Source organism: Miscanthus floridulus, chromosome 6 (genome assembly GCF_019320115.1).
Source record: "Miscanthus floridulus cultivar M001 chromosome 6, ASM1932011v1, whole genome shotgun sequence".
Taxonomy (NCBI): domain Eukaryota; kingdom Viridiplantae; phylum Streptophyta; class Magnoliopsida; order Poales; family Poaceae; genus Miscanthus; species Miscanthus floridulus.
In genome coordinates, this window is record NC_089585.1 from 34110890 (window position 1) to 34134794 (window position 23905).

At 44.7% G+C, this 23905-nt stretch overlaps 2 protein-coding genes across 2 annotated transcripts; both read right to left on the minus strand.

Moving 5' to 3' along the window:
- Positions 1-751: 751 nt before the first annotated feature.
- On the minus strand, positions 752-3348 carry LOC136458048 (uncharacterized). The gene is made up of 6 exons (XM_066458051.1): positions 3189-3348; positions 2898-3104; positions 2515-2811; positions 1959-2120; positions 1202-1285; positions 752-1125 (listed from the first exon to the last, which is right to left on the minus strand). The coding sequence occupies exons 1-6, from the start codon at positions 3216-3218 to the stop codon at positions 1018-1020; spliced, it is 888 nt and encodes a 295-aa protein (XP_066314148.1). The 5' UTR covers positions 3219-3348; the 3' UTR covers positions 752-1017.
- An 11537-nt stretch (positions 3349-14885) lies between these two features.
- On the minus strand, positions 14886-17795 carry LOC136458049 (peroxiredoxin-2F, mitochondrial). Its single transcript, XM_066458052.1, has 5 exons — positions 17515-17795; positions 17366-17395; positions 16525-16683; positions 15786-15880; positions 14886-15195 (listed from the first exon to the last, which is right to left on the minus strand). The coding sequence occupies exons 1-5, from the start codon at positions 17704-17706 to the stop codon at positions 15090-15092; spliced, it is 582 nt and encodes a 193-aa protein (XP_066314149.1). The 5' UTR covers positions 17707-17795; the 3' UTR covers positions 14886-15089.
- Between the last annotated feature and the right edge of the window lie 6110 nt (positions 17796-23905).

Here is a 23905-nt window from a genome sequence, read left to right on the forward strand (position 1 = left end):
GGCGACGCCCGGCGCCGACACCTCCGCGGCTCCGCCTCCGCCAAGCACCAACCAGACCGTCTCTCCTCTGACAAGCACCAAGGTGTGTCAGAATAGAGCAGCGGAATAAAAAAATACGGGATTTCTAAATAACTCTCGGATGATATCATTTCATGTTTTCATTCGCTTTTGTGTGGTTCGAGGATGTATAGCCACTCCCAATTAACGGTTTTTTTCTCAATCACCGTAATGATTTCTGTGCTCTGAAAATATGGTGGGCTGATGCCTTCTTTTAACACTATTGTGGTAAAATAATAGATAGATAAGTGTACCGTCATGCAGCCTGCAGGTTTGTTTGGGAGTTGGGAGGACCAGAATTCTCATAGAAATTGAATCGCGTCGTGCGAGATCCAAGTTTCAGAGCCTAGGCCCTTATTGCTTGGCTGATAAGCCATGCAGTCTGTTCGCTAGTTAGTTTCTGAGCTGATAAGTTCGACTGATGCTAGGTTTGTTGTGAGAGAAAAATACTATATCATAACTGATAAACCCTGACTGAAAACCAATAAGCGAACAGACTGATAGCTAAAAGTACCTGTTGACTGATTTGTTGTAAGAGAAAAAATATTGTTCGTTGGTTGAAAAGTACGGCTTATGAAGCCAAACGTATAGGACGCTAGTCTTGACTCCCTTGGGCATAAAACCAAATCCACCTGCCCGAGCCCGATGTGTTCTTTATAAGCGTTCACCACGAATCAGTATACTCCACAGGCAGTTTGTTCAAATCTATGTTATTTATCGAGCCCGTAAATCTAGTTCATTGCTCCAATTCAAGCCAATGCAAACAGAAAATATTATACACACACATTGAACATCGACTGAGTTATTCCAGAAACACGGAACTGGTACACTCTGATTCCAAAGACTGGAAGCAGTGTATCTAAGTTCTTTCGACGGGTGAAATGAGAATTAGTTTACTCCTTGCTGCAGAGTAATCATGCCGCACAACCAAACTGAAGACGGCGGAAGTTCATTGAGCGGCTACGCTAGGAGGGTACCAGTCATCACAGTAACAGCTTCGCCCTGAATTCGCACTCTCCTGCCTGCAGCTTCTAACTCCAGGTATAGTATTCCACTCCGTGGAGATGCCTGGTGACATAAGAATGAATTCAAAAACCAATCTGATGATTGATCAAGGAATTACTGAAGTGTTGCAAGAACGTACTTGAAATGCCGTCAGTTTATGTTTCCCCAGCTTCCCGCCCCAATAAGGTGCCAAGACACAGTGCGCACTGCCACAAACGGGATCCTGTCAAAACATAGCGATTAGAGGGTTAGGCTGTAGTAGGAATTTTGTAAAACTAACACAAGGAGAGAAACCAAAACAGAATTTTCCTAATTCGTCAGGACCAGGAGAACCGGACATTGCCAGCCACAAACATTTGTAATTCACTACTACAAAAATAGTGTATTTTTTGATAAATGCAGCAATAAGATATTCCAATTCCATGATAGCATATTATCTGAGGTAAAGAATGTTATGTATAAACAAGAACATTGAAACCAGACTTATAAGGTGCTTAGTGCCTTACTAGAAGGATGGAATGTGATTGTATCATGAATAGCTATTCTGATATCTTTCTCCATGCACAGAATATGTGTGTCTAATTGAGAAAAGGAAGCCACAAGAATATAGGTATGTGGTGTTTATTACATGCATGTAGTCAAAAGACAACTTTGCAGCATTCATAGTAGACAAGAAGGAAAATAAAGAATATGAGGTACCATAAAGGTACATCATGATAACAGTCACAAATTCTCCTATACATATTTGGTACCATAAAGGAATTACTGAAGGGCAGGTCTGGTGCAGTGGTGAGAGCTGTCTCACTGAGTCACCAGGAGCCTCCGGCACTGGGTCTGCCCTTTTTTAATCTTAGCTCCCCCAATGTATATATTTTGGACAAAGAGTATGACATCACCTCAGGTACCCCAAATTTTGGGCAGAAGAAACGAGTGAAGAAGTCATAACCAGATCCAGCAGGCGCTGGCCCTGTAACAATAATTCCTCTGCCCGAACATATTTTGATTTCATGAAAGTTAGGAATGATATCGGCAACCTCTTTTCCTGATGAAAGCTCCACCTGAAAGCCAAGTCAGATTTTCTTTTCATGAATTACCTGAACAAACTGAACTACCTCATTACCACTCTTATCATTGCCTCTAACTTAAAAGTTTATGCTGCCTCCAAATAATCTTAGTGCCGTTGTATCTAGGTTTATGATGCTGCTGAAAAAAAATGTTTGGAATATCTGATATTCTGATATCTCCATTCCTGGACAAGGAAAATGATCATGGTAGTAGACGCACTAAATTGGTTCTTTCCATCCATTTTCATGTTGGTAAATTTTGGATATAATGCTTGGGCATCAAGTGCATTACTAGGCACAGTGGGCAGTAGACAGGCACCTACATCAGTAGCATTAGAAAATCTAGACATTTCAAGCAGGAAAGGAAAATAAGGATTAGGATAATTACAATGAGGTCACCAGCGGTCGTTGACTTGTGAACGCTGACAATGGAGGCTCCGTTCAGGGTCTCGGGGATGGACGGCAGCTCGGATGGATGGCAATCAACAAGGTCAATCATGGGGAAATCCAGCTCAATGAACAGTTTCCCCTCGCCTGACACGCCCGTGCTCTCCGGCGCAGGAACCTTTTTGGCCGTAAGAATCCCCGACTTGGTCGAGAACTCGATGAGCGCCTCGTGCTCCGCGAGGACGGATGTGAAGAGGAAGTGGGCGGAGGCCAGCGTCGCGTGGCCGCAGAGCTTGACCTGGAACGGCGTCACGAACGCCCGTGTCAAGAGAAGACTCTAGACCGAATTACGCGCAGCTGTGCGACGATGAGTCGGGTGGGTACCTCAGCGGCGGGGGTGAACCATCGGAGCTGGAACCGCGGGGCGGCGCCGGACGCGGAGGAGTCCCGGAGGAGGAAGGCGGTCTCGGAGAGGTTGAACTCGGCGGCGACGGACTGCATCCACCGCTCGTCAGCTGCCTTGGCGGCGTCCTCGAGGAGGCACACCGCTGCGGGGTTGCCCTTGAACGGCTCCGCCGTGAAGGCGTCCACCTGCGACGGCCACGGCGACGATGTTAGGTATCCTGCGAGCTGATAAGAAAATCGCTCCCGTCCAAACAGAGCAGTATTACTGACCACTGCGTACTGGATGCCATTCTTGCCCATTCCTGCGACGAAGAAACAGCTCCGGGCTCCTGTGCTATGGCCGCCGCCGGCAGCTCCTCCTTTCTACTCCGAACAGGGTTGCCTCGAAGCAGGTAGCCGTCTGCTTTTGCTTTTTTGTATGCATGATTAAGCACTTGTTTAGCCTCCTCAAAAGTTTACATTCTATCCATCGAATGTTTATACATATGTAGAGTATTAAATATAGACTAAAAAAATAACTAATCGCACAAACTATGACTACTTTACGAGACGAATCTTTTAAACCTAATTAGATCATAATTTGACAATATTGTGCTACAGTAATACATGTGCTAATGACAAATTAATTTGCTTAATAAATTCGTCTTACGATTTATTGATGAATTCTGTAATTTATTTTTTTATTATTGTCCGAATACCCTATATGACACCCCACGTAAGCCGATATGACATCCTATAAACAATGCCAATGCGTTGTCCTCACTGCTGAATGTTGCAATCAGCAGTGACGACATCGAGCTCGTGGCCTCTCCCGAAAATACAGGTTTGCTTAGAACTACCAGAATTCTCACATCAATTGAACTGCATCGTGCGAAATCATTAATTCGAGAGCCTAGAAATGTTGTCCCCACGGCCGATGTTCCAGTCAGTGTTCTTTTCGAGTACTGTTCACCCTGGAACAGTAATATCTCCATTCTAAATTATAAGACCCTTATACATCGCTTTTATTATATATTAGACATAGTGTATATATATATAGCAAAAATTATATGTATAAAAAACTCAAAACGTCTTGTAATTTGAAATGGAGGGAGTATAATCCACATGCAGGTTGTTCAGATTTATGTTCTTCGTCCGGCACGTAAATCTAATCCGTCGCTCCAATTGAAGCCAATGCAAATAGAAATATAATGCTGATTTGGACGCATGGCTCACACACAGCCGCCCAATATCGTAGACATGGCTTGTCTGATATTGGTATACTACTGCTACCTCAGTTCTAAATTATGTACCTAGATAGTGTAAGTCTATTATAGTAAAATCTATGTACCTACAAAAACTAAGATAACTTATAATTTGGAACGGGGAAATACACGTTAGCGTGTTGTGCTGGCTGCCTGGGCGCTAAGTTTGCAATCAGCACTGACGGCATAGAGTCATGAAAATGAAATGAAATGAAACTAGCCTGTAACCCCGCGAGCGAGGCAGGAAACTGACAGGATATGCAACGATTTGAGTCAATTGCCATGCAAACATAACATTCGGTTGTCTCGCAGGAGGGGGTAACTTATGTAGCACTTGACGACCAAAAGAAACATCAAATGAAACAGTATATATAGGAAAAGTTTACAAATAGTGCCGTGCTTTATGCATGGGTGACAGAACTACAAAAGTAATAATATAAGAATCTGTGCTGCGATGGACAAATTGCTGATGGTACTAAGCCTGCATATGTGGTAAAAAAAACAGAAATGTGCTGTAGTTTGCACTCCAAGCGATTGATCCCTGCGTACATATCAAAGGCAGGCTTAGAACCTGATGTTAAAAGTAAGGGAGAGTAACAAATAGAGTATTGAATTGGTAAAAGGTTTCTGGGGTGTGAGTGGGATGGGAATTATTACTTAGATAACAAAAGGGCGGTGCAGGTCCATGGATCATGGAGGCCATGGAGTTGTATTTAGAGGGCACAAAACGTATGTAGCCTTAACTATGATGATGGCGTCTAATACAGGAGTGCAGCTCCATTTAGACACCAGAAATTACTTTATTTTTTAGTTAACCAAATTTATGTGGGTTGGAACCATGATGACGTGGTTCCAGATTTCATAACGTTCCCACGTTTGGAAACTGAGAAGAAGCGATTTCGACATTCGCAAGGCACGGCCAAAAGTAGTTACCTGTTATCTTGTAGGATGAGGTATTCCTGGTAGTCCTATAGAACCAACCAAATACACTGTGAGGCCCTAGTGAAAATATCATAGAACAACTAGAGTCAGAGAGGCAATATGCAGTCATAGTAGTTGTTTAAGCTGTGCGAGGAAATAACAGATATTGTGATCCATACCTGCTCAATCGTTTTGTTGCATTACAACAAACATATTACTTGCTGATTATTCTACTGTCTGAAAGAAATATTAGCCAAGGAATTGCCTAGCTGAGCACATCAGTCCATTGAGCTAATTTCATCTTCGGCTGGAACAATTTGAGTGCTTAGGCACTATGGATATGGTGCAAAGCATTATACTCATAACAGAGTCCATAGGCAGTTTGGATACATATTCAGATGTATTGTCATGATGTGACAAAGAAGTGCAAAGTAGCAGTGCAATAATATTGGCGAATCGGCAAAATATTTGCTCTAAAACATAAGTGTACCCAGCTGTAGTAGCACCTTCCTCTTATCAGTTTCCTAGTGTATGGCAGACCTACATGATGTTCAGTAAAAGGAACAGCAGCAATGTACTTGAAAAATAGAAGAATGACATCCAAACTAATGAAGGAAATGTCCAAATTAAACTGGAGATGGAGAGGCACTCTGTAAATTTTGGCATACTTCATAAGATGGATTGAATATAACTTGAGATTCAGATAATTGACCCCAAATATGATGTAATGATGAATTATTTCCTGATGAAATCTTTTCCGGCATAACTGCAAACGGAAGCATCAATAAAGGCAAGAACAGCGCATGAAGAGCACCACCATTGGCATAGATAAGCACGATGAGCCAAACATCAATCACTTTGTGATCCCTTCAATGGGCAACTGATTTCAGCTCCTTCAAGAAAGCTTCACAAAGTATCTGCATTCACAGGAAAGCACAGCCAAGAAGAAGCTCGAACATATAGCTGGTAAAACGATAAAAAAAAGTTCCAGAGGAGAGGTGGCCCAATCTACAGTACTTGGTGCAAACTAATCAGAAGATTCAAACAGCTTACATTTTTAAACCGTAGTTTGCACACATGACATCTGATGGCAATTCCAGATTTATAGGTGTTAGGATCGTAGGATTGGTACCTTTGTGTTTAACCCGTAAATCCGCCCTGGACAATAGCGTCGTGACCTCGCGGACACCGATATCGAGGCAGCTCCGGCTCGGTGGCGAGGTACAGTGGTGGTCCAGAGGGGCCGGTGTAGACCTGCAGGGGCGACGGCGGTGGTGGGGCACATCCCATCGCTTCCAGCACTACTTTCGATCGGTTTTAGGGTTTCTCTGTAGGTGGGTGGCGGCTCCGTTGAACCTCGTAGTCCGAGCCCTCACCCCCACCTTCCTTTTATGTGTGCTGTGCGACAGGGGCCCACCAACCGTATTAGGGTTGGGCTCCCCCGATCAGGGAGCAGAGATAAGGGCCCAATAGGCCGTTGGGCCTATTGGTGGAGATCAACTAACATTCTCCCCCTTGATCTCATTCCATCTTTCACTTTCATATCATTTGCTTTTGTTCATTCCATTACAGATTAGCTCATAGAGCATGTCTCATCGTCACGGTCCATTGCCGATAGACTTAACAGCTACAACCCACTACTCTGTTCTGAAATAGATACTTATCTTTGGGCCTTCTTTTGTCCAGGAATATTTTAGGCTTTCCCTTAAACCCAAGCTAACTACATGTTCTCTGAACACCATGTCCTCTGAACATGTTGGGTAGTAAGCCTTTTGTAAGCGGATCCGCGAGCATCCTTTCTGTTCTTATATGCTCAAGACTTATGACTTGATCCCGGACTTTATCTTTCACAACATAATACTCTATGTCAATGTGTTTGGCAGCACCACTTGACTTATGTTGTGAGCATCCTGTACTGCCAGATTATAATCGCAGTATTACTTTAGTGATCTATAGATGTCGTCAACCACCTTCAAACCGGGTATGAACTTCGTTAATAAGTTCACCTGCCCGTTGCCTCATAACACGCTACAAACCGTCATACATTGTGGACGATGTAGTGACAGTTTGCTTTGAGCTTTTCCATGAAATAGCTCCCCTTTGCGAGATGATAGAAAATCAACGTCTGGATATGCATTCACTCTCGCATAATCAGAATCTGAATATCCCACCATGTGGAGTGAATCAGATCTTCTATATGTCATCATGAGGCCTTTCGTTCCTTGCAAATAATGCAAGACTTTCTTTACTAATTTCAGTCAATGTTTTGCTAAACGCTAAACGGTAAACAGTCGGTCACCTACCGTTTAGCCATTATTCGGGCAAAACGTCCCATTAAACGGGCTAAACGGCCAATTAAACGGGGTAAACGGGTGATTAAACGGAAACGACGCACCACTGTGTAGCGTTTACACGGTATGTAAATGGGCTATCTATGGGTATGCCGACCGTAGTACTCTCCCACGGTTAGACCTGACTATCTTCATCTTTAATATCTTAAATTTATCCAATGCTTCTGTTCTTTATTTGATTGGATAAATTTAACCATAATGGGAGTAATCATTTGTGAATGTTATGAACGAATCATAATCATCCACACTCTTTACAGGAAAGCTAACCACAGATGTCAGTGTGGATAATCTGTAAAATTTCTGTGCTTCGTTTGTCATCTTTCTTTACATACTTTACTTTTATACATTCTCTGCATTGTTCTAAATCTGAAAGCTCTAATAAAGAAAGAATAATATTCTTAACTAGTCTTTCTATTTTCCTCTTCGAAATATGGCCTGAACGATAGTACCATAATTTCGACAACGCATCGTGAGCTCTCTTATGCCACCTTTTCTAGATTAACACTCTGTGACCAGCTGCTTTATCAGCTAAGTGGCATGTCTTTGAAGAGCTAGTGAACTGACTCTTTATTCTATCGAGGTACTCGGTGACCATGTCACATTCTGGGATTGAGCCCACAATTGCAGGTTCAATCATGTTTTTTATCACAGCCAAACATTTCTTGTTTGCAGTGACCCACTTCCTATGCTCAAAAGCCATAGGATATCTTTTGGGATTTAAAATCCCTTTCTTTAGTTGCCCAAGTAACATCATTCTCTTTTGTCTCCCTCACCGGTGCCACAATCTCAGTGGAACACGGTGAGGTGACTACCCAGTCCACCTTAGACAAGATGAAAACCAAATCAAAACTTTTCTTAACATAAAAATAACACCATTTTCATGCCTTGATTCCAACATTGGTCAAAATCAAAACATACAATTATTCTTATACACTAATTCTACATCACCGTTGGGCAGAAATAGAATTAATGCATAAATCATTAACTTTTATAACTGTTCTCATACACTAATTCTACATCACCGTTGGGCAGAAGTAGAATTAATACATAAATCATTAAAATTATCAACTTTTCTTATACACGAATTCTACATCACCGTTGGGCAGAAATAGAATTAATGCATAAATCATTACAATTATGATATTGTTATTAACAACGTTGGTCAGAAAATAACAACATCATAATCATATCAAAACTCTTTTTCTCCAATTAAATACCACATTGGTTCAAAATAACTGGAGAATCAACAACTTTTCTTTAGCTGTGGAAAAATTCTCTTTTCCTTGAATTTTACCCACAGGGAAAAATGTATTTTCGATTTCCTTTAATCCATTAATCAATTTCCAGGAAATAAAGATTTACTAGAAAAACTTATCTTTTCTCCAGTTAAATATCATAATCAACTCATATTTATTTCTTGGCTTTTAAAATCAAATTCTTCCGTTGGTTCGAATTTAATAATGAAAGCAACAATCTTTAAATACGCAGCGGAAACTTTAATAAATCTTTTAATTCTATTTTCCATAAACTATTACAACACTTTACTATTCTCTGAACAAAATTGACGTTGGATCAGAATTGTACAGATTTCAACATCAAAATTCAATTCGAATTGTTCAAATACATCAAAACTGTTTCTGGCAAATTAAAAAAACAAAAGACTGTGTAACTATGTCTCCTGTCCATTTCGGCCTAGTAGCTCGCGCCCTGGCCCACGTGCGCAGCGCGCGTCACTCAGCCCAGCGGCCGAACCGGCCTGGCCTAGCTGGCGTCGCCGTCTCTCCACCGCGCCCAGGCCGCAACGTGGGCCTGGGCCGGGAATCCGGCCGAGCATCATCGCCCGCCTGGGCCAAAAGAAGCCCGAGCCGCGGCGCGGTAAATCTTGATCGTCCAACGCGATCGGACGGTTGGCCTTCATTTTCGCTGGATCAAAACCAGCAGCCGCCGTCGCTCCCTGAACCCTAACCCTCATTTTCTTTTCTCCCTTCCGCCTTTCTCGCTCAGCTCAACACGCAGCGACGGCGGTGGCCGCGGCCGCGGTGGCCATCGACCGCCGGCGATTTTCGCACCCGTGGCTCCCTTGGCCCCTCTCTTTCTCTTTCTCCTCTTCCTACTCTCACGCGCTGCGGCGGACGAGCGGCGGCCACCTACGGTGACCGAAGGAGGAAGACGAGATGGCACCACCGTGGAGCTCCTCGCCGGCGTGCGTGCTCGCCCAGTTGCGGAGCACGCCGCCGTCGAGTAGTCTCGCGACGGTGCCCTGTTGTTCGCGTGCGCCAGGCTACCCAGCCCGACGGCTCTGTCTCACTCTCGTCGGCCATAGATTTGGTCGACGGCAGCGACAGGACGGCCAGGCTCTAGGTAGGTAGCCTCATGACCGTCCTCTTTCTCTTGTAGGGTTAGGGTTCGAGTTCCGTCCCGATCCGATCTGGATCGGGCATTTTCTTTGTTTTTCAATCTGAAACCCTAGATCTACACCTTAGGCTGACGAACCGCTAGGGTTCTTTGTTGAAACCGTGTCCACTTTTCCCGTACCCGATCTAGGGTTAGGGTTCGGTTGAACCCGATTCTTGTTCTTCTTCTTCTTTGGATTTTTCTTTTCTTTGATTTCTTTTCTTTTCAGATTTGACTCCAATTGGGATGAGGATGTGTTAGTTCATCCGAAACTGTTCTTTTTCCCGAGACTGATTCTTTCCCTTTCTTCATGCGAGTTAGGGTTAGGTCTTAGGGTTCGGCCAAAACTGAACCCATCCTTCTTCATTCCTTAGATCCGAACTGGATCTGTTTGGTTCTTTACTTTTGCCGTGCGCCGTCGAACGGTGCGGCTCCTTTCTCCCACGCGCGGTGGCAGTGATGACCGGTAGACCGTGAGCCGGTCTCTCTTTCTTTTGCTTTTACCCGGTTAGGGTTATGGATACACAGAGGTAACCTGGCTCTGGTACCATTGTTAGGATCGTAGGATTGGTACCTCTGTGTTTTACCCGTAGATCCGCCCTGGATAATAGCGTCGTGACCTCGCGGACACCGATGTCGAGACAGCTCCGGCTCGGTGGCAAGGTACAGTGGTGGTCCAGAGGGGCCGGTGTAGACCTGCAGGGGCGACGGCGGTGGTGGGGCACATCCCGTCGCTTCCAGCACTACTTTCGATCGGTTTTAGGGTTTCTCTGTAGGTGGGTGACGGCTCCGTTAAACCTCGTAGTCCGAGCCCTCACCCCCACCTTCCTTTTATGTGTGCTGTGCGACAGGGGCCCACCAACCGGATTAGGGTTGGGCTCCCCCGATTAGGGAGCAGAGATAAGGGCCCAATAGGTAATCATAATTGCGTTACGGACTGATCACATGACAATGTAAGGTTGTAAAGATAGCTGCCTAGAGCAAACAATGTTAAAGAGCTAAAGATACCCAAAAACCTAAATAAAATGCAAAAGCAAAGAGTTTTCGTACGGGCTATAGAACAAGTTATGTCCAACAGACCTAGGTGTAGTGGCAAAGGTGGCATATATGTGTCAGCCAACTATGATTCAAATATAACATTTACTTTTGGTGCATGTATAAACAGAAAATATTGGCATATTTTATACATGGAGAATAGGACTATAAAAGTAAGGAGTTTTCGTGCTTCCATGGCAGTTGCTGATGGTGGGGAGATGCTGATCTTGCATATGTGCTGATCAGAAAGCGCATAAATGTACTCTGTTTCCGCCTCAAGCAATTGATACCTGTGTACAGATTGAAAAGGAGGTTTGAAACTTGATAGTGAAAGTAGGGAGTTCACATGTTACTACGTTATGGTTATGGCTGTCGAACATTTTTGTTGCTGCAATATGAGCGGACAAAAGAAAAGTCGGTGTCCATATATATAAATGGGAATGAGTTAAATGCACCAGCGGCCCTCGAATTTGTAAGCATGTGTCACATAGGTCCATGAACTTAAAAAATGCATTTCTGAGCCCCTAAACTTGTTAACTGGTTCATCACAGGTCCATACTAGCTATGCTGGCATTTTTATTTAACGTGGAATGCACTGTAGTGCTGACTGTGTCGGCCACTTTGCATTTAACCCCTCATCTATCTTAGCCTCGTTCATTTGCATAAAAAAGGCCGTACTCGTGCGCCGGACCTTCCTCCTCAACGCATCGGCCCGATCCGCCTCGCCAGCGCCGGCGCCATCGGGGTCATAGGTCACAGGAATATTCCTGATCTTCAATCCTGCTTCCTATGGGTAGCGCGCCAGCGCCGCAGCAGCACACCGGCAAAGCGGCGCAGCGGTAGCATCCCGTCCGTCTCCCTCTGGCCTCTGTCCCATTGTTCGCCTGTTTCCGTGCCGACGGCCGTCCTGCCCCGTTGCACGCAAGGGCAGCATGGCAGCGGCAGTCTCCGCCGTCTACTCGTCTGTCGGACAACACGGTGGCCAGTGGGCAGCACCCTGGCCGGCTGGCCCCTTGTCCTAAGTCCTGATCGCTGCCCGCCGGCTATGCGTAGGCCACGTAGGAGATCGGGAGGGGGCGGCCGGTGGCCGGCGAGGGGTGAGTCGCAGTTCACGTAGGGCGGGAGGCGACAGAAGAGGAGAGGGAGGGCCAGAGGGAGCTGGCGCGCCGGCGCGGCCAGCCACAGCGACCAAGCCAGCCCGTGCCCGATGCGACGCTTTGGAGTCAGGGGAGCTTTGCGCAATGCCGCAACTGCCGACTGCGCCTTTCTTCTTTCCCAAAAAGGCTAAGGCCTTACGGGGTTGGCCTGCCTTGACGGAAGAAGCCCCTAAGCCCGATACCCATACGCATACCCACCAGGCCACCAAGCGGCCAAGCCAGAACTCAACGAGCGCGCCATCGACGTGGTCTTCTTCCACCTCGCGCCGGTCGGATTCCAAGGCTTCCAGGAGTTCTAGCCTCGCGAGCCGATGACCGTGGTCTCGCAGCCAGCGCCGACCATGCTACGGCCTGTGCTACTAGCTAGCACCGCCCGCAGCCTATAGCCTTCGCGAGCAGCCCCCGTGGACCAATGGACGAGTACCTTTCGTTGTGGCTGTAACATGGCCTTCGCTCCTCAGCGACTCAGCCAGCCAACGCCTTCTCTGTCCATGTCTGCGTGCTGGCAGGAGAAGGGAGATGGTCCGCTCTCTTCACTTTCTTGGCAGCGCAACCGGCAAGGCGACGACGGCCATGGCCGTGGTGGGGCGGCGTTCGTCAAGGTGCGCGTAGCGCGTGGGGTGGCGGCACGAGTGGCCCTGCGGGCAGCGCAGACAGAGAAGGCCATGTCACAGCCACCGACAAGACTGCATGCGGCCACTCAGGCGACGCTACTTGTTAGCACGTGCAGCATGGTCAGCGTTGGCTGCGTGGCCACGATAGCCTGCTCACATGGCCAGAGCGAGGGCGGCACCTTCGAGTGCGGCCTTTTCTTTTATGCAAATGAACGAGGCTAAGATAGATGAGGGGTTAAATGCAAAGTGGCAGTCAGCGCTACAGTAGTGTACCACGTCAGATAAAAATGCCAGCGTGGCTGGTATGACCTATGGTGAACCGGTTAACAAGTTTAGGGACTTAGAAATGCATTTTCTAAGTTTATCGACCTATGTGACACATGTTTACAAATCTGAGGGCCGCTGGTGTATTTAACTCAATGGGAATTATCCCAAATCTTAGCATTGTACAGGCAAGACCAAAATTACGTAGCAGATCAAAACATGAAGAGGAGCCGTAATTATTTGTAAACTTTGATTCATCAATTCCCTTGCACAAACCTTTGAAGAGGAAGTATAAAATTGGGGGTACCTTGTGAGCAGCACCTATGAAGATAGATGGTTCTGTGCAGAAGAGCAGCGGTGCCGGTGCTTTGAGGGAGTGCGTCGCCGGCCAATACACGAACCCTGAACGGAGCGCGACGGGGCTGACGACGAACCGGGAATGACGGCACAGTTGGATTCTTGGATCACAGCAGGAGCGTACGGGCCCCCAGCACTCGAGCGTAGCGATCCCCGGCCGAATCTGGAGCACGTAGGATAAAACATAGAAAAGAAGATGACGATATCGATGTGTGCAAAAAAGACCGGAACGAAATAGGAGAAAGGTACAGGTAGGCAGGCGACGGAGATTACCCGAGAGGGGCCGGCGCTGCCGCGGGGGCGTAGCGCGGACCGGCGGCGTTCCTGCATTGCGGCGCTCTGCGGGCCGCGCCGCGCGGCCGGCGGAGGGCACAGGCGGGGCGGAGCTCGGGCGGGTGTCGGTGGAGCCTGCAGATGGGGGAAAGGCTGACGGCGCAACCATTTCAGCGCTCTGGCTGAGCCGCGGGCTGGCCGAGTCTACAGTCCGGCGGGGTCGCGGCCCTGCGGCGGTGCTGCAGTGACGCGCCGCACGACCGTCGGAGGGTGCACGCGGTCCCGCGCTCTGGCGGGGTCGCCGCCCGGCGGTGGTGCTGTGGTGCCGCGGCGCGCAGACGACGAAGGTCGTAGGCGAGTGGGCGCTCCGCCGGGTCGCGCGTGAGGCGGCAGAGCTTCCTTCCGGCGCGGCGGCGATGCACGGGCGTGGTTCCCGTGCGTGGAGCGGTGGGTTGGGATGGTGATTTTTTTTTCCGAACTGGAACCTGGCTGTAGATGAGGACGACAGGAGGGATGGGAGACGAAGCTGGAGCTGGAAGACGAAGCTGACGAGTGGGGCCCACTTGACAGTGACAGGTGCTGCAAGACCCGGTGGTCGGAGATGGAGAGAGAGGAGAAAGGCAGGGGTAGTAAGGACATTTCACGTGCCTATGTCGAGCTGGCGTGGCATACCATATGCGCAAAAGTGGTAAATCTAAAACTAAAACTTCTCTCATCTGATAAAGTTGTAATTGTCATTCTAAAAATAATATTCGAATGAGTGTCCATCTTTATAATGGTAAAAACATAAAAGCCCACTCTGAAGACAGCGGGGACGTGGTACAGCTAGAAGGTGCGTTAATGGGCATGGAAGGTACAGTAACAGGTGCAAGCTGCAGTAACGGGTGATACTGTGGATGAACAGGAAGTTGAGTCTGAAAAGCACCCGTTACTGTGTATCCTGCGAGTTGGGAGCATCGATCACCTCCAAGAGAGCATTACTGACCACTGCGTACTGGATGCCATTCTTGCCCATTCCTGCCACGAAGAAACAGCTCCGGGCTCCTGGGCTATGGCCGCCGCCGGCTGCTGCTCCCTCCTATATTTCCGATGCCGGTCTTCGAAAGGTCAAACGGGTGTACTGACACGAGTGAGTGCCTTGTGCTGACTGCTGAATGTTGCGATCAGCAGTGACGACATCGAGCTTGTCGCCTCTCGAAAATGTACTGAAATAGGATACCAACTACAGGGTCGCTGGGGACTACCGGAGTTCTCACAGGAATTGAACTGCATCACCAATTTGAGAGCCAAGAAATGCCTTGGCTCCCTTAGGCATCATACCAAATCCACAGGCATAATACCAAATTCACAGGCAGTGTATCTAAACACTGATTAAATGATTAATGCAAACATTGAACACCGATTAATTCATTCCAGAAAAACCGAGGTCATACACTCTGATTCCTTAGTCTAGGCGCAGTATATCTAAACATCTTACATGGGTCGTAAGAGATTTAATTTATTCGCTGCTGCAGAGGAAGTATGCCGCACAAACTGAAGATAGCCCAAGTCATTGAGAAGCTCAGATCTGGTCCAGGATCACCTCTGCACCAGAAACCTTGAAGTCGGACGGTGCTTCCTCAACATTGAAAGCCTTGATCTTACCATTGTCAACAAAAGCAGACCACCTAAAAATGTTGTGAACATTTAGACCAGAAGACAGAAATCAAGCATAAGATGTGTTGTCATTAAGCAAAAGCACTAGATATTAAGCATACTTTCCTTGCTTAATGGGGAAATGTAAAAGATACTCTAAGAACGGTTGTTATCATGTCAGACAGGGGTGTCCTCTATAGTATTATGAACCTAGTGGAATGAAAGCAACACTTCACAATATGGTGGTCATTCACAGTTTGGAAAAAATCTACATAACCCCTGACCTATTGATTGTGGTCTACATAACCACCTGAACTATAAAACCAGGTATTTAACACATTAAACTTTGTAAAACCGGACAAATAACCCCCTGGGGGTTTTTGAAAGGTGGTTTTGGTTATGTAGACTTTTTCCGTCACAATTTTGTATGCAGCTATAGCATGTGGTTCAGCTGACAAGGGCATGGCTGGAAATAAATTACATAAAGGTGTCCAAAGAGACATTCAACTAAACAAGGACAGTCAGAACTCAGTATTAAACTACATTAAACTACATAACACCATTCTTCAACTGTAATATAAGGGCACAAGTTTAAGAATGACTGCAAGTTGAGTCCATTAACCTGTGAGAACGGCGGCCTAGCAAAGCAGCAGAAAGGTCTATCTCCAAATCCAAGCTTTTGTGGAAACTCCCATCAAAGTCACCGTAGAACTCAATCTATATTTTCCAATCATTGCACATAGGAAAAATATGAATATGCACGCATGATCTCAAGAGAATTAATATAAAATTGTAAACAACTAGCAACTGCACATAGTCAAAATTGCAGTTTTTTTTTTTTTGTTAAGATCCTAAGATGATACCTCTGAAACATGTTTCCCAAAAATTTTAAATCTAAATTAGATCATTCAATCATTCATCAGTATAGAGAAATTGGGGTGAGCTTTACGAGACATGACATGAAATTTGCATTAGGTAGTTCTATGCACCAAGGTGAACGGAGTGCAGCAGAAGTATAAAAAAGCACCACATCTGATGTAGAGTCTCAATAATTTAGGTGTGTGACTTGGCATATTAGGTGCGAGAACAAGGAAAACATCACAGGTTGACTGCATATAGGACAATTGTCAATAATAACGAATTACTGAGGAGGATAGGATGGGAATAGAATGACGACAAACATTTATGTAGTTGAGAACACCAAATAAGTAAACACCCCTGAGAGCAAAAGGCAGATAGTCCTATCACATTGATAACAGCACAATACTTGGATACATACATTATACACCCTCATTATATTTCAGATTCTCTGCTAAAATGGTAATCCTGTAAAGAATAAAGATTAAAGGGTAGTTACTTACTGCATCTTTAGCCTCTAGCTTTTCTGCCCATCCATTCAGGACATACGGATCATTCACAGCTACACAGATAACAGAGTCGATCCCTTTTGCTTTCAACTTGTCAATATTGTTCTTGTAACTAGGAACATGCGCTTGTGAACAAACCCCTGTATATGCACCCTGAAATAAATTGAAAAGATAGTTGCCAAACCATATAGTCATTAGAATATTTGAAGTGAGAGAATTCTGCCTTTCAGAATAAAAGATGGAGAAAAACAATACAAACAACAACACCAAAGGTGTAAATTTGCAAGTTTCAATGGACTGAATCGCCAAGGAAACAACAATGACTAGAAACTCTGGGAGTAGGGTGTAATGTGTCACAATCACAATGTTTTCTCATGGCTTAGAAAAACGGAACATGGATTCTGTGTTATGCTCTTACAACATTGTCCTCGAGTATCATGGAGTACACCTATCCTTATTGCCCTATCAGGTGAGACGAATGAAATGTAATGTTTTCTCCTAGGCATCAGAGATGAACATCTCTAGTTTGTAGAAACGACATCCAATATATAAGATACATCATTCAGATTTCACCATGGTCACTGAAACAACATAACTTCCCATTCCCAATTCCTACGTCTATTTCCCAAATCAACGTCCTAGCAATAAAAAACACCCATAATCAACGTTCTACTGAGGCATCCCTAATCCCCAAATGTAAATTCAGGCCTAGCAAACCTAACGAAACAATTCCGCACCAATGTAAACAACGGCCTCATCTAGCGACCCTAAAATGGCCAAACATCTACATGACTACATGGGAGAGCAGAATGGAAGTAGTGGGGACGGAACTTACGGGCAAGCCGAAGATGACCACCTTCTTCCCCTGCAAGCACAAGGACAGCAAGCAAAGAATCCCGGGTCAGCACAACTAAATTGGTCGGTATGGACTATCTAGCAGGAGAAGACATTGGCGATGTGGGTGGGAGGAGCAGCGCTGCGCACGTAGAAGATGTCCTTGAGAGGCGTGGTGGAGAACTTGGTGGCGACGCCCTCGTCCCAGGACCGCGCTTTCTGCAGCGATACGCCGGGCGCGGCTGAGACGATGTCGGACCCCACCGACGCGAAGCCCCTCGCCGCGCCCCATAGCGCCGCCGCCGCGGAGCGCCCCGCCCTCCTCGCCAGCGTCGCCGCCATGGATTCCTTTACCTCTTCTGTTTCTCTCTCTCTCCCACGATAGTCACAACAGTCCAGTCTCAAGTGCGAGATGGGATCACACAACAAAAAAGTTATTTTTGGCCGATCAACTATCCTTGAGTCTGTTTTTCCTGGAGACTAGCACATGTTTGTTTCTTTAGTCGCTCCTAAAGTTTATATCACATCGAATGTTTAGATACTAATAAAGAGTATTAAATATAGATTAATTATAAAACTAATTATATAGATGGAGTCTAATTTTCGAGACGAATTTTTTAAGCCTAATTAATATGTCATTAGAACATGTTTACTGTAGCACCACGTTGTCAAATCATGGGTTAATTAGGCTTAAAAGATTCGTCTCGTAAATTAGTCGCAAGTTATGCAATTAGTTTCGTAATTAGCCTATATTTAATACTCCATGTATATGTCTAAACATTCGATGTGACAGGAATTTTATGAGTTCCTGCAAGAAGCAAACAACCCCTAAGCCACAACTAAAATTACGTTTTTTTTTAGGACAAAGAGATTTAATTTTAATTTAAGAACTCTCTTATTCTTAAAGATCCACTCCCTCCTTTTCAAATTATAAGACAATCTAACATTTCGCCAGAGGAGCCAGACATGAGAGGGGAATAGGGCTACAATGCAAGAGTGAGTCAGTGTGAAGAAAATTTTCTTGGCAAAGTAGCTTCTTAGCATCGATGGGAGATGGGGCTAAGAGTGGAGATTGGAGGGTCTCCATAAAATAGGAACTTGAGTTGGGACTCTATTGGATTAACGTTTTTTTTCTGGCACCAAAAACTAGAGTACGACCTTTATTTAGGCCCCCGTTCGTTTCGCTGAAAAAATAAACCGCAACACTGTTTCGACTGATTTGTTGTGAAAGAAAAACACTGTTTCGGCTGAAAAAAACAAGCTGAAAAAGATGGATTATAAGATAAGCGAACGGGGCCTTTTTGAGGTCCATGTTGGAGATGCTCCGTTTGTCTCCTTAACTAAAAACATTTGGTCGGCTTCCAATGTGTTTTTTAGTTCATCAGAGATGATTTCCAACTTCACTCTTTAGTGCTGGCAGGTCCAACTTTATAAATTAATACCTTGCACCAAGCTTATTAGCTTTCCTAAATTAATATTTCACTTATTAGTGCTGGCAGGTCCAACTTCGTAACAGCAGCACAGTTTTTTACATTGTACTTGCTGAATTTGCACATGGTAGAGAAACTAATGATACACATTCAGTAAAATTAATTTAATCTGGATTCGTGTATCATGTAGTGACTATTTTCTTCCGGCATAGTGTCTTCACGGTTACTTTTCATCTTCAGGATAGATCAGAAGCTGTGAAGTCATGGCTGGTATCACTACAAAGGTATACTGCTGAATTCAGGAAGCACAGATCACTGAAGTTTCAATGAAGCCAGCTGGATGGAGTTATGCTTGCCATGTTGAGTCTTTTTTCATTAGCACCATTCTCAACAAAAAAAAATGATGTGTAAGTTATTGTCTGGTTTCCTAATTTGTTTAGAGCTGTTTTTTTTTTTTGAGGCAAGGCACATATGCATTTTCTTGAACAATAGTCCCAACGGCGGCAGGATGCTGACGATCGTCCAGCATGGCGGCGGGTAACCCCCTAGTGTGACAATTATCAACCTGTTCGTTTTGGCTGAAACGATCATAGATTATAAGCCTGAAGTATTGCTAGCTGGTTTGGTGTGAGAGAAAAATACTGTTCAGGCTTATAATCCACAATCATTTACGACCAAATGAACAGGCTGTGTAGCGGTTCACATGCATGTCTTCATATCATAATTTACATGAACAATCAGCTACTCTGAAACCTAAGCAGGACAATGAATAGTGACATCATCTATCCTGTTTGCAATATAAGGAGTTATATACATCTTCACTCAAAGCCTGATGTTCCTAGGCTGAGTCCAACACAAAACATGCATGGGTCCTAGCTACAATGTAGCTCGTCCTTGGCCCTTTGGTAGCTTCTTTGTTCCAGAGTCTTCCACATCCTTTAATTGGTAATAATGTGGTGCTATCTCTACCAGCCATTCTGGCTTCAGTTCCGTCACCTGGCGCATAAACTCTTTTGTTGTGAGAACTAATTCGTGGTATACTACCCACCGTGGACGTATCTCCGCTAATCCTGAACTAGGATGGATATGTACGGTCTGAGGGTTCTTGACAGTCTTATATGCACCATCTGAAAGGATCAAGATTTGAGTCGGTGTAGCGGTGGAAAGATCACCTTAATGAAGCACGGTCACAATATGCCCATATTTATCAATGGGGAGGACACTCAAGATTTTTCTTACAACATCGGATGGTTGCATTTGAGTAAGTCCAAGCCCATTGACTTCCTCTACAAGAACATTTAAGCGTGAGTACATTTCATTAGCACTCTCTTTAGGAAGCATCTCAAAAGAATTAAGTTTTTTCATTATGAGATGATAGTGTTCCTCACGCTCACTCTTAGTTCTCTCATGGAGCGCACAAATGTCTGACCATAGTGCATAGGCGTCCTTGTGGTTCCTCACCCGGTTAAACACATCTTTGCAAAGGCATCTAAAGATGGTGTTTCTAGCCTTTGCATTATATTTTTCATAGTTCACTTCATCACCTTGAAGGTGTGTGGGATCCCGAATGAAAGCATCTAGGCCCCTAGTTGGGTTTTGGTGATTAATAACAATACGTGATTACTGTGACTAACGTGTGTTTTGCAGAAATAATTGAGTTAGGTCATGGTAATGGAGATCGATTGGGCAATCATGGTTGTCATGCCCCTACGATGGAAATCGTTTCGGTTTTCAAAGGATGGACGATAAGGTTAAGGATGGACTAGTTCTAAGTGTCGATTGAAGTTGGAGAGACACTTAGAGTAGTTTAGGACTTTATTTTTCCTTTGGCCATACTATTAAGCGGGGTATGGATGGGTAGCTTGACCTGGGTGAGTCTAGTGAGTTAGGTGTGGTGCACACTTATTAAAACTAGCGCTAGGTAGCTCCGACATATGCCTAAGATCAAATGGAGCAAACTTCATTCACGTATGATCGAGAGTTGGAAGTGAATGAAGGGTCAAATACTGACTGGATGCTGGCTTCGGTGTGACCAGACGCTGGTGCAGAGTCCGGTCAGTTCATTTGACTAAGGTGAAATCGTTCGGTGTGACCGGACGCTGAAAGGTCAAGTGACCAGATGCTGAGAGCCAGCGTCCGATCGTTTCCAGTAAGGTTCTAGAGAGGGTAAATCGTGACCGGACGTGTCCAGTCAGCGTAGACCGGACGCTGGCAGCATCCGATCACACTGTAAACTCTAGAGTTTGAGGTGTACTGACCGGAGCATCCGGTCAACATGACCGGAGCGTCTGGTCACCCCGCTGAGGCACATAACGGTTCATTTTTTAGCTCATGTTATAAATAGAAGCTCCACTCGTGTGTGGAGTTACTTTTGCTCATTCCAACAGCTGAGAAACACCTTAGAGAGTGCCAAGAAGAGTAAGGTCCTAGTGAGGTGATTGAGATTTAAGAATCCCAAAGAGAGTCCTCATTAGTAAAGATTAAGAGTAGCAAAGTGTACATCCACCTTTTCATTAGGCTTGTCGTGGTAAAGTGAGAGTTCGTGCTTATTACTCTTGGTGATCGCCATCACCTAGATGGCTTGGTGGTGATTAGAAGTTTGGAGATCACCCGGCAGAGCTTGTGGGTGACCCAACTCAAGTTGTGAGCGGTTGTGGGTGATTCACCGCGATGGAGTCTCGAAGAATCAACCCATAGAGAGCACTTGATCCTTGTGCGGATCAAGGGGTAGCTACACCCTTGCGTAGGTGCTCCAACGAGGACTAGTGGGGAGTGGCGACTCTTCGATACCTCGACAAAACATCGCCGCATTCTTTTCCTCTCTATTTACTTTGAGCATTTACTTTGAGCATTTACTTTAAGCAATTCATTTCATGTCTTTACATTCTTAGAATTGTCATGCTAGAGTAGGATTGGAACTTAGGTTGCAAGTCTTTTGTGCGGTAGAACAATTAGGAATACTTTTCAGGCACAAGGGGTTAATTGGGCTAACTATAGGATTTAATTATTGCAAAGAAATTTAGAATTAGCCCAATTCACCTTCCCCCTCTTGGGCATCTTGATCCTTTCAATTGGTATCAGAGCCTCGTGTTCACTTATTTAGGTTTAACCGCCTAGAGCAAGATGTCTCATGGGGATGGACCTCCTCCTATCTTTAAGGGAGATGACTTTCCTTATTGGAAAATTTGCATGAAGGCGTATCTAGAGGCTCTAGATGTTGATATACTTAGAGCCGCCTCACAAGGCTTCCCAAAACCTTAGGATGCTACTAACTTACAAGGCGATGAGGTGAACTATGAGAAGTGGAATGCAAAGGCTCATAACACTATCTTTAGAGGCCTTTATAAAGATGTGTTCAATCATGTAAGGAACCACAAAGACGCCCATGCACTATGGTCGGACATTTGTGCGCTCCATGAGGGAACTAAGAGTGAGCGTGAGGAACGCTATCATCTTGTCATTAAAAAGCTCAACTCTTTTGAAATGCTTCATAAAGAATGTGCTAATGAAATGTATTCACGCTTGAATGTTCTTGTAGAGGAAGTCAATGAGCTTAGACATACAACCATCCGATGTTGTAAGAAAGATCTTAAGTGTCCTCCCCATTGAAAAATAAGGGCATATTATGACCGTGCTACATCAAGGTGATCTTTCTACCGCTACACCGACACAAATCTTGGGAAAGATCAATGCTCATAAGATGTACATGCACATCACGCCACAAGATGGCTCATCCTCTACTAAGAAGAAAGATAAAGACTTAGCATTCAAAGCTAGCCAAGAGAAGGACAAAGCAAGACTTGAGTATGAGGGCTCAAATGAAGATAAAGTTGATGATGAAAGTCTTGCTCTCATGGTGAAGAAGACCACCAAGATGCTAAAGAAGCTCAATAAGAGTGGCATCAAGTTTGATGGCAAGAAGAAGTTCTTCACAAGCTCTAAAAGGAAGCCAATCTCCGAGATGAATTGCTACAATTGTGGAGAACTTAGTCATCTAGCTCACCAATGCACAAAGCCCAAGAAAGACAAGTTCAAGAATAAGAACAAGGGCAAGAAAGATGACTCAAGCAATGAAGATGAAGATGAAGATGAGAAGAAAAAGAACAAGCCATACAAGAAGAGAGATGGCAAGAAGAAGGATTTCCACAAGAAGAAGAAGAGTGGAAAGGCTTACATCGTCGGTGATTGGCTCATGTATATTGATTCATCTAGTGGATCATCCGATGATGAAAGTGACAACGAGAAGATGGCCGCCATTGCTATTGACTCATCATCTTCACCGCCACCACCACCATCATCCTCTACACACCTATGCCTTATGGCTAAAGGTGAACGAAAGGTATCACATGATGATGATAGTAGTGGTGATGATCATGCTCATAATGATGATAGTGATAGTGATAGCAATGATGAATATGAGTCACCTACTTATGATGATCTTGCTAAATTACTAAAGAAATACACTAAGATCATTATAAATACTAGAGCTAAAAATGAAAAGCTTGAGATTAAGAATGATTCTCTTTTAGCTAAATGTGAGATAGCCAAAAAGGCTAGTGTTGATCTTAGAGAAGCAAACGATGCTATGTCATCCAAACTCAAGGAGCTCAAATCTTCTAAGAAAGAGCTCAAAGATAAATATAATAAACTTGAGTGGGTGCACAAAGAGCTCATCACTAGCCATAACAAGATAAAGGATGAATATACCACTCTTAAGGTTAATCATGATACCCTTGTTATTGCTTAAGAATTTTTACCCAATGAGCCACATGATGCCACTAATGATGTTGTTAAGATTGATATAGCTACATCATGTGATGATCTAATTGATGAGAGCATTGAGCAAGGATCTAGTGGCAAAGGCAAGCAAGTGGTTGAGTGCAATGACTATGATGAGTATGTCAAGCTCAAGCATGACAATGAAAATCTAAAGAAAGAGTTTGAAGAGTTCAAAACCCATAACACCATTATGCTAGAAACTCTTGATCATGATGGCAACTTGATTCTTGAGAATGAGAAGCTAAAAGAAGAAAACAAGAAACTCAAGGAAGAAAGAAACAAGGTTGCACTCAAGGAAGATAAAAGTAGTGATGCACTCAAGGAAGAGAACA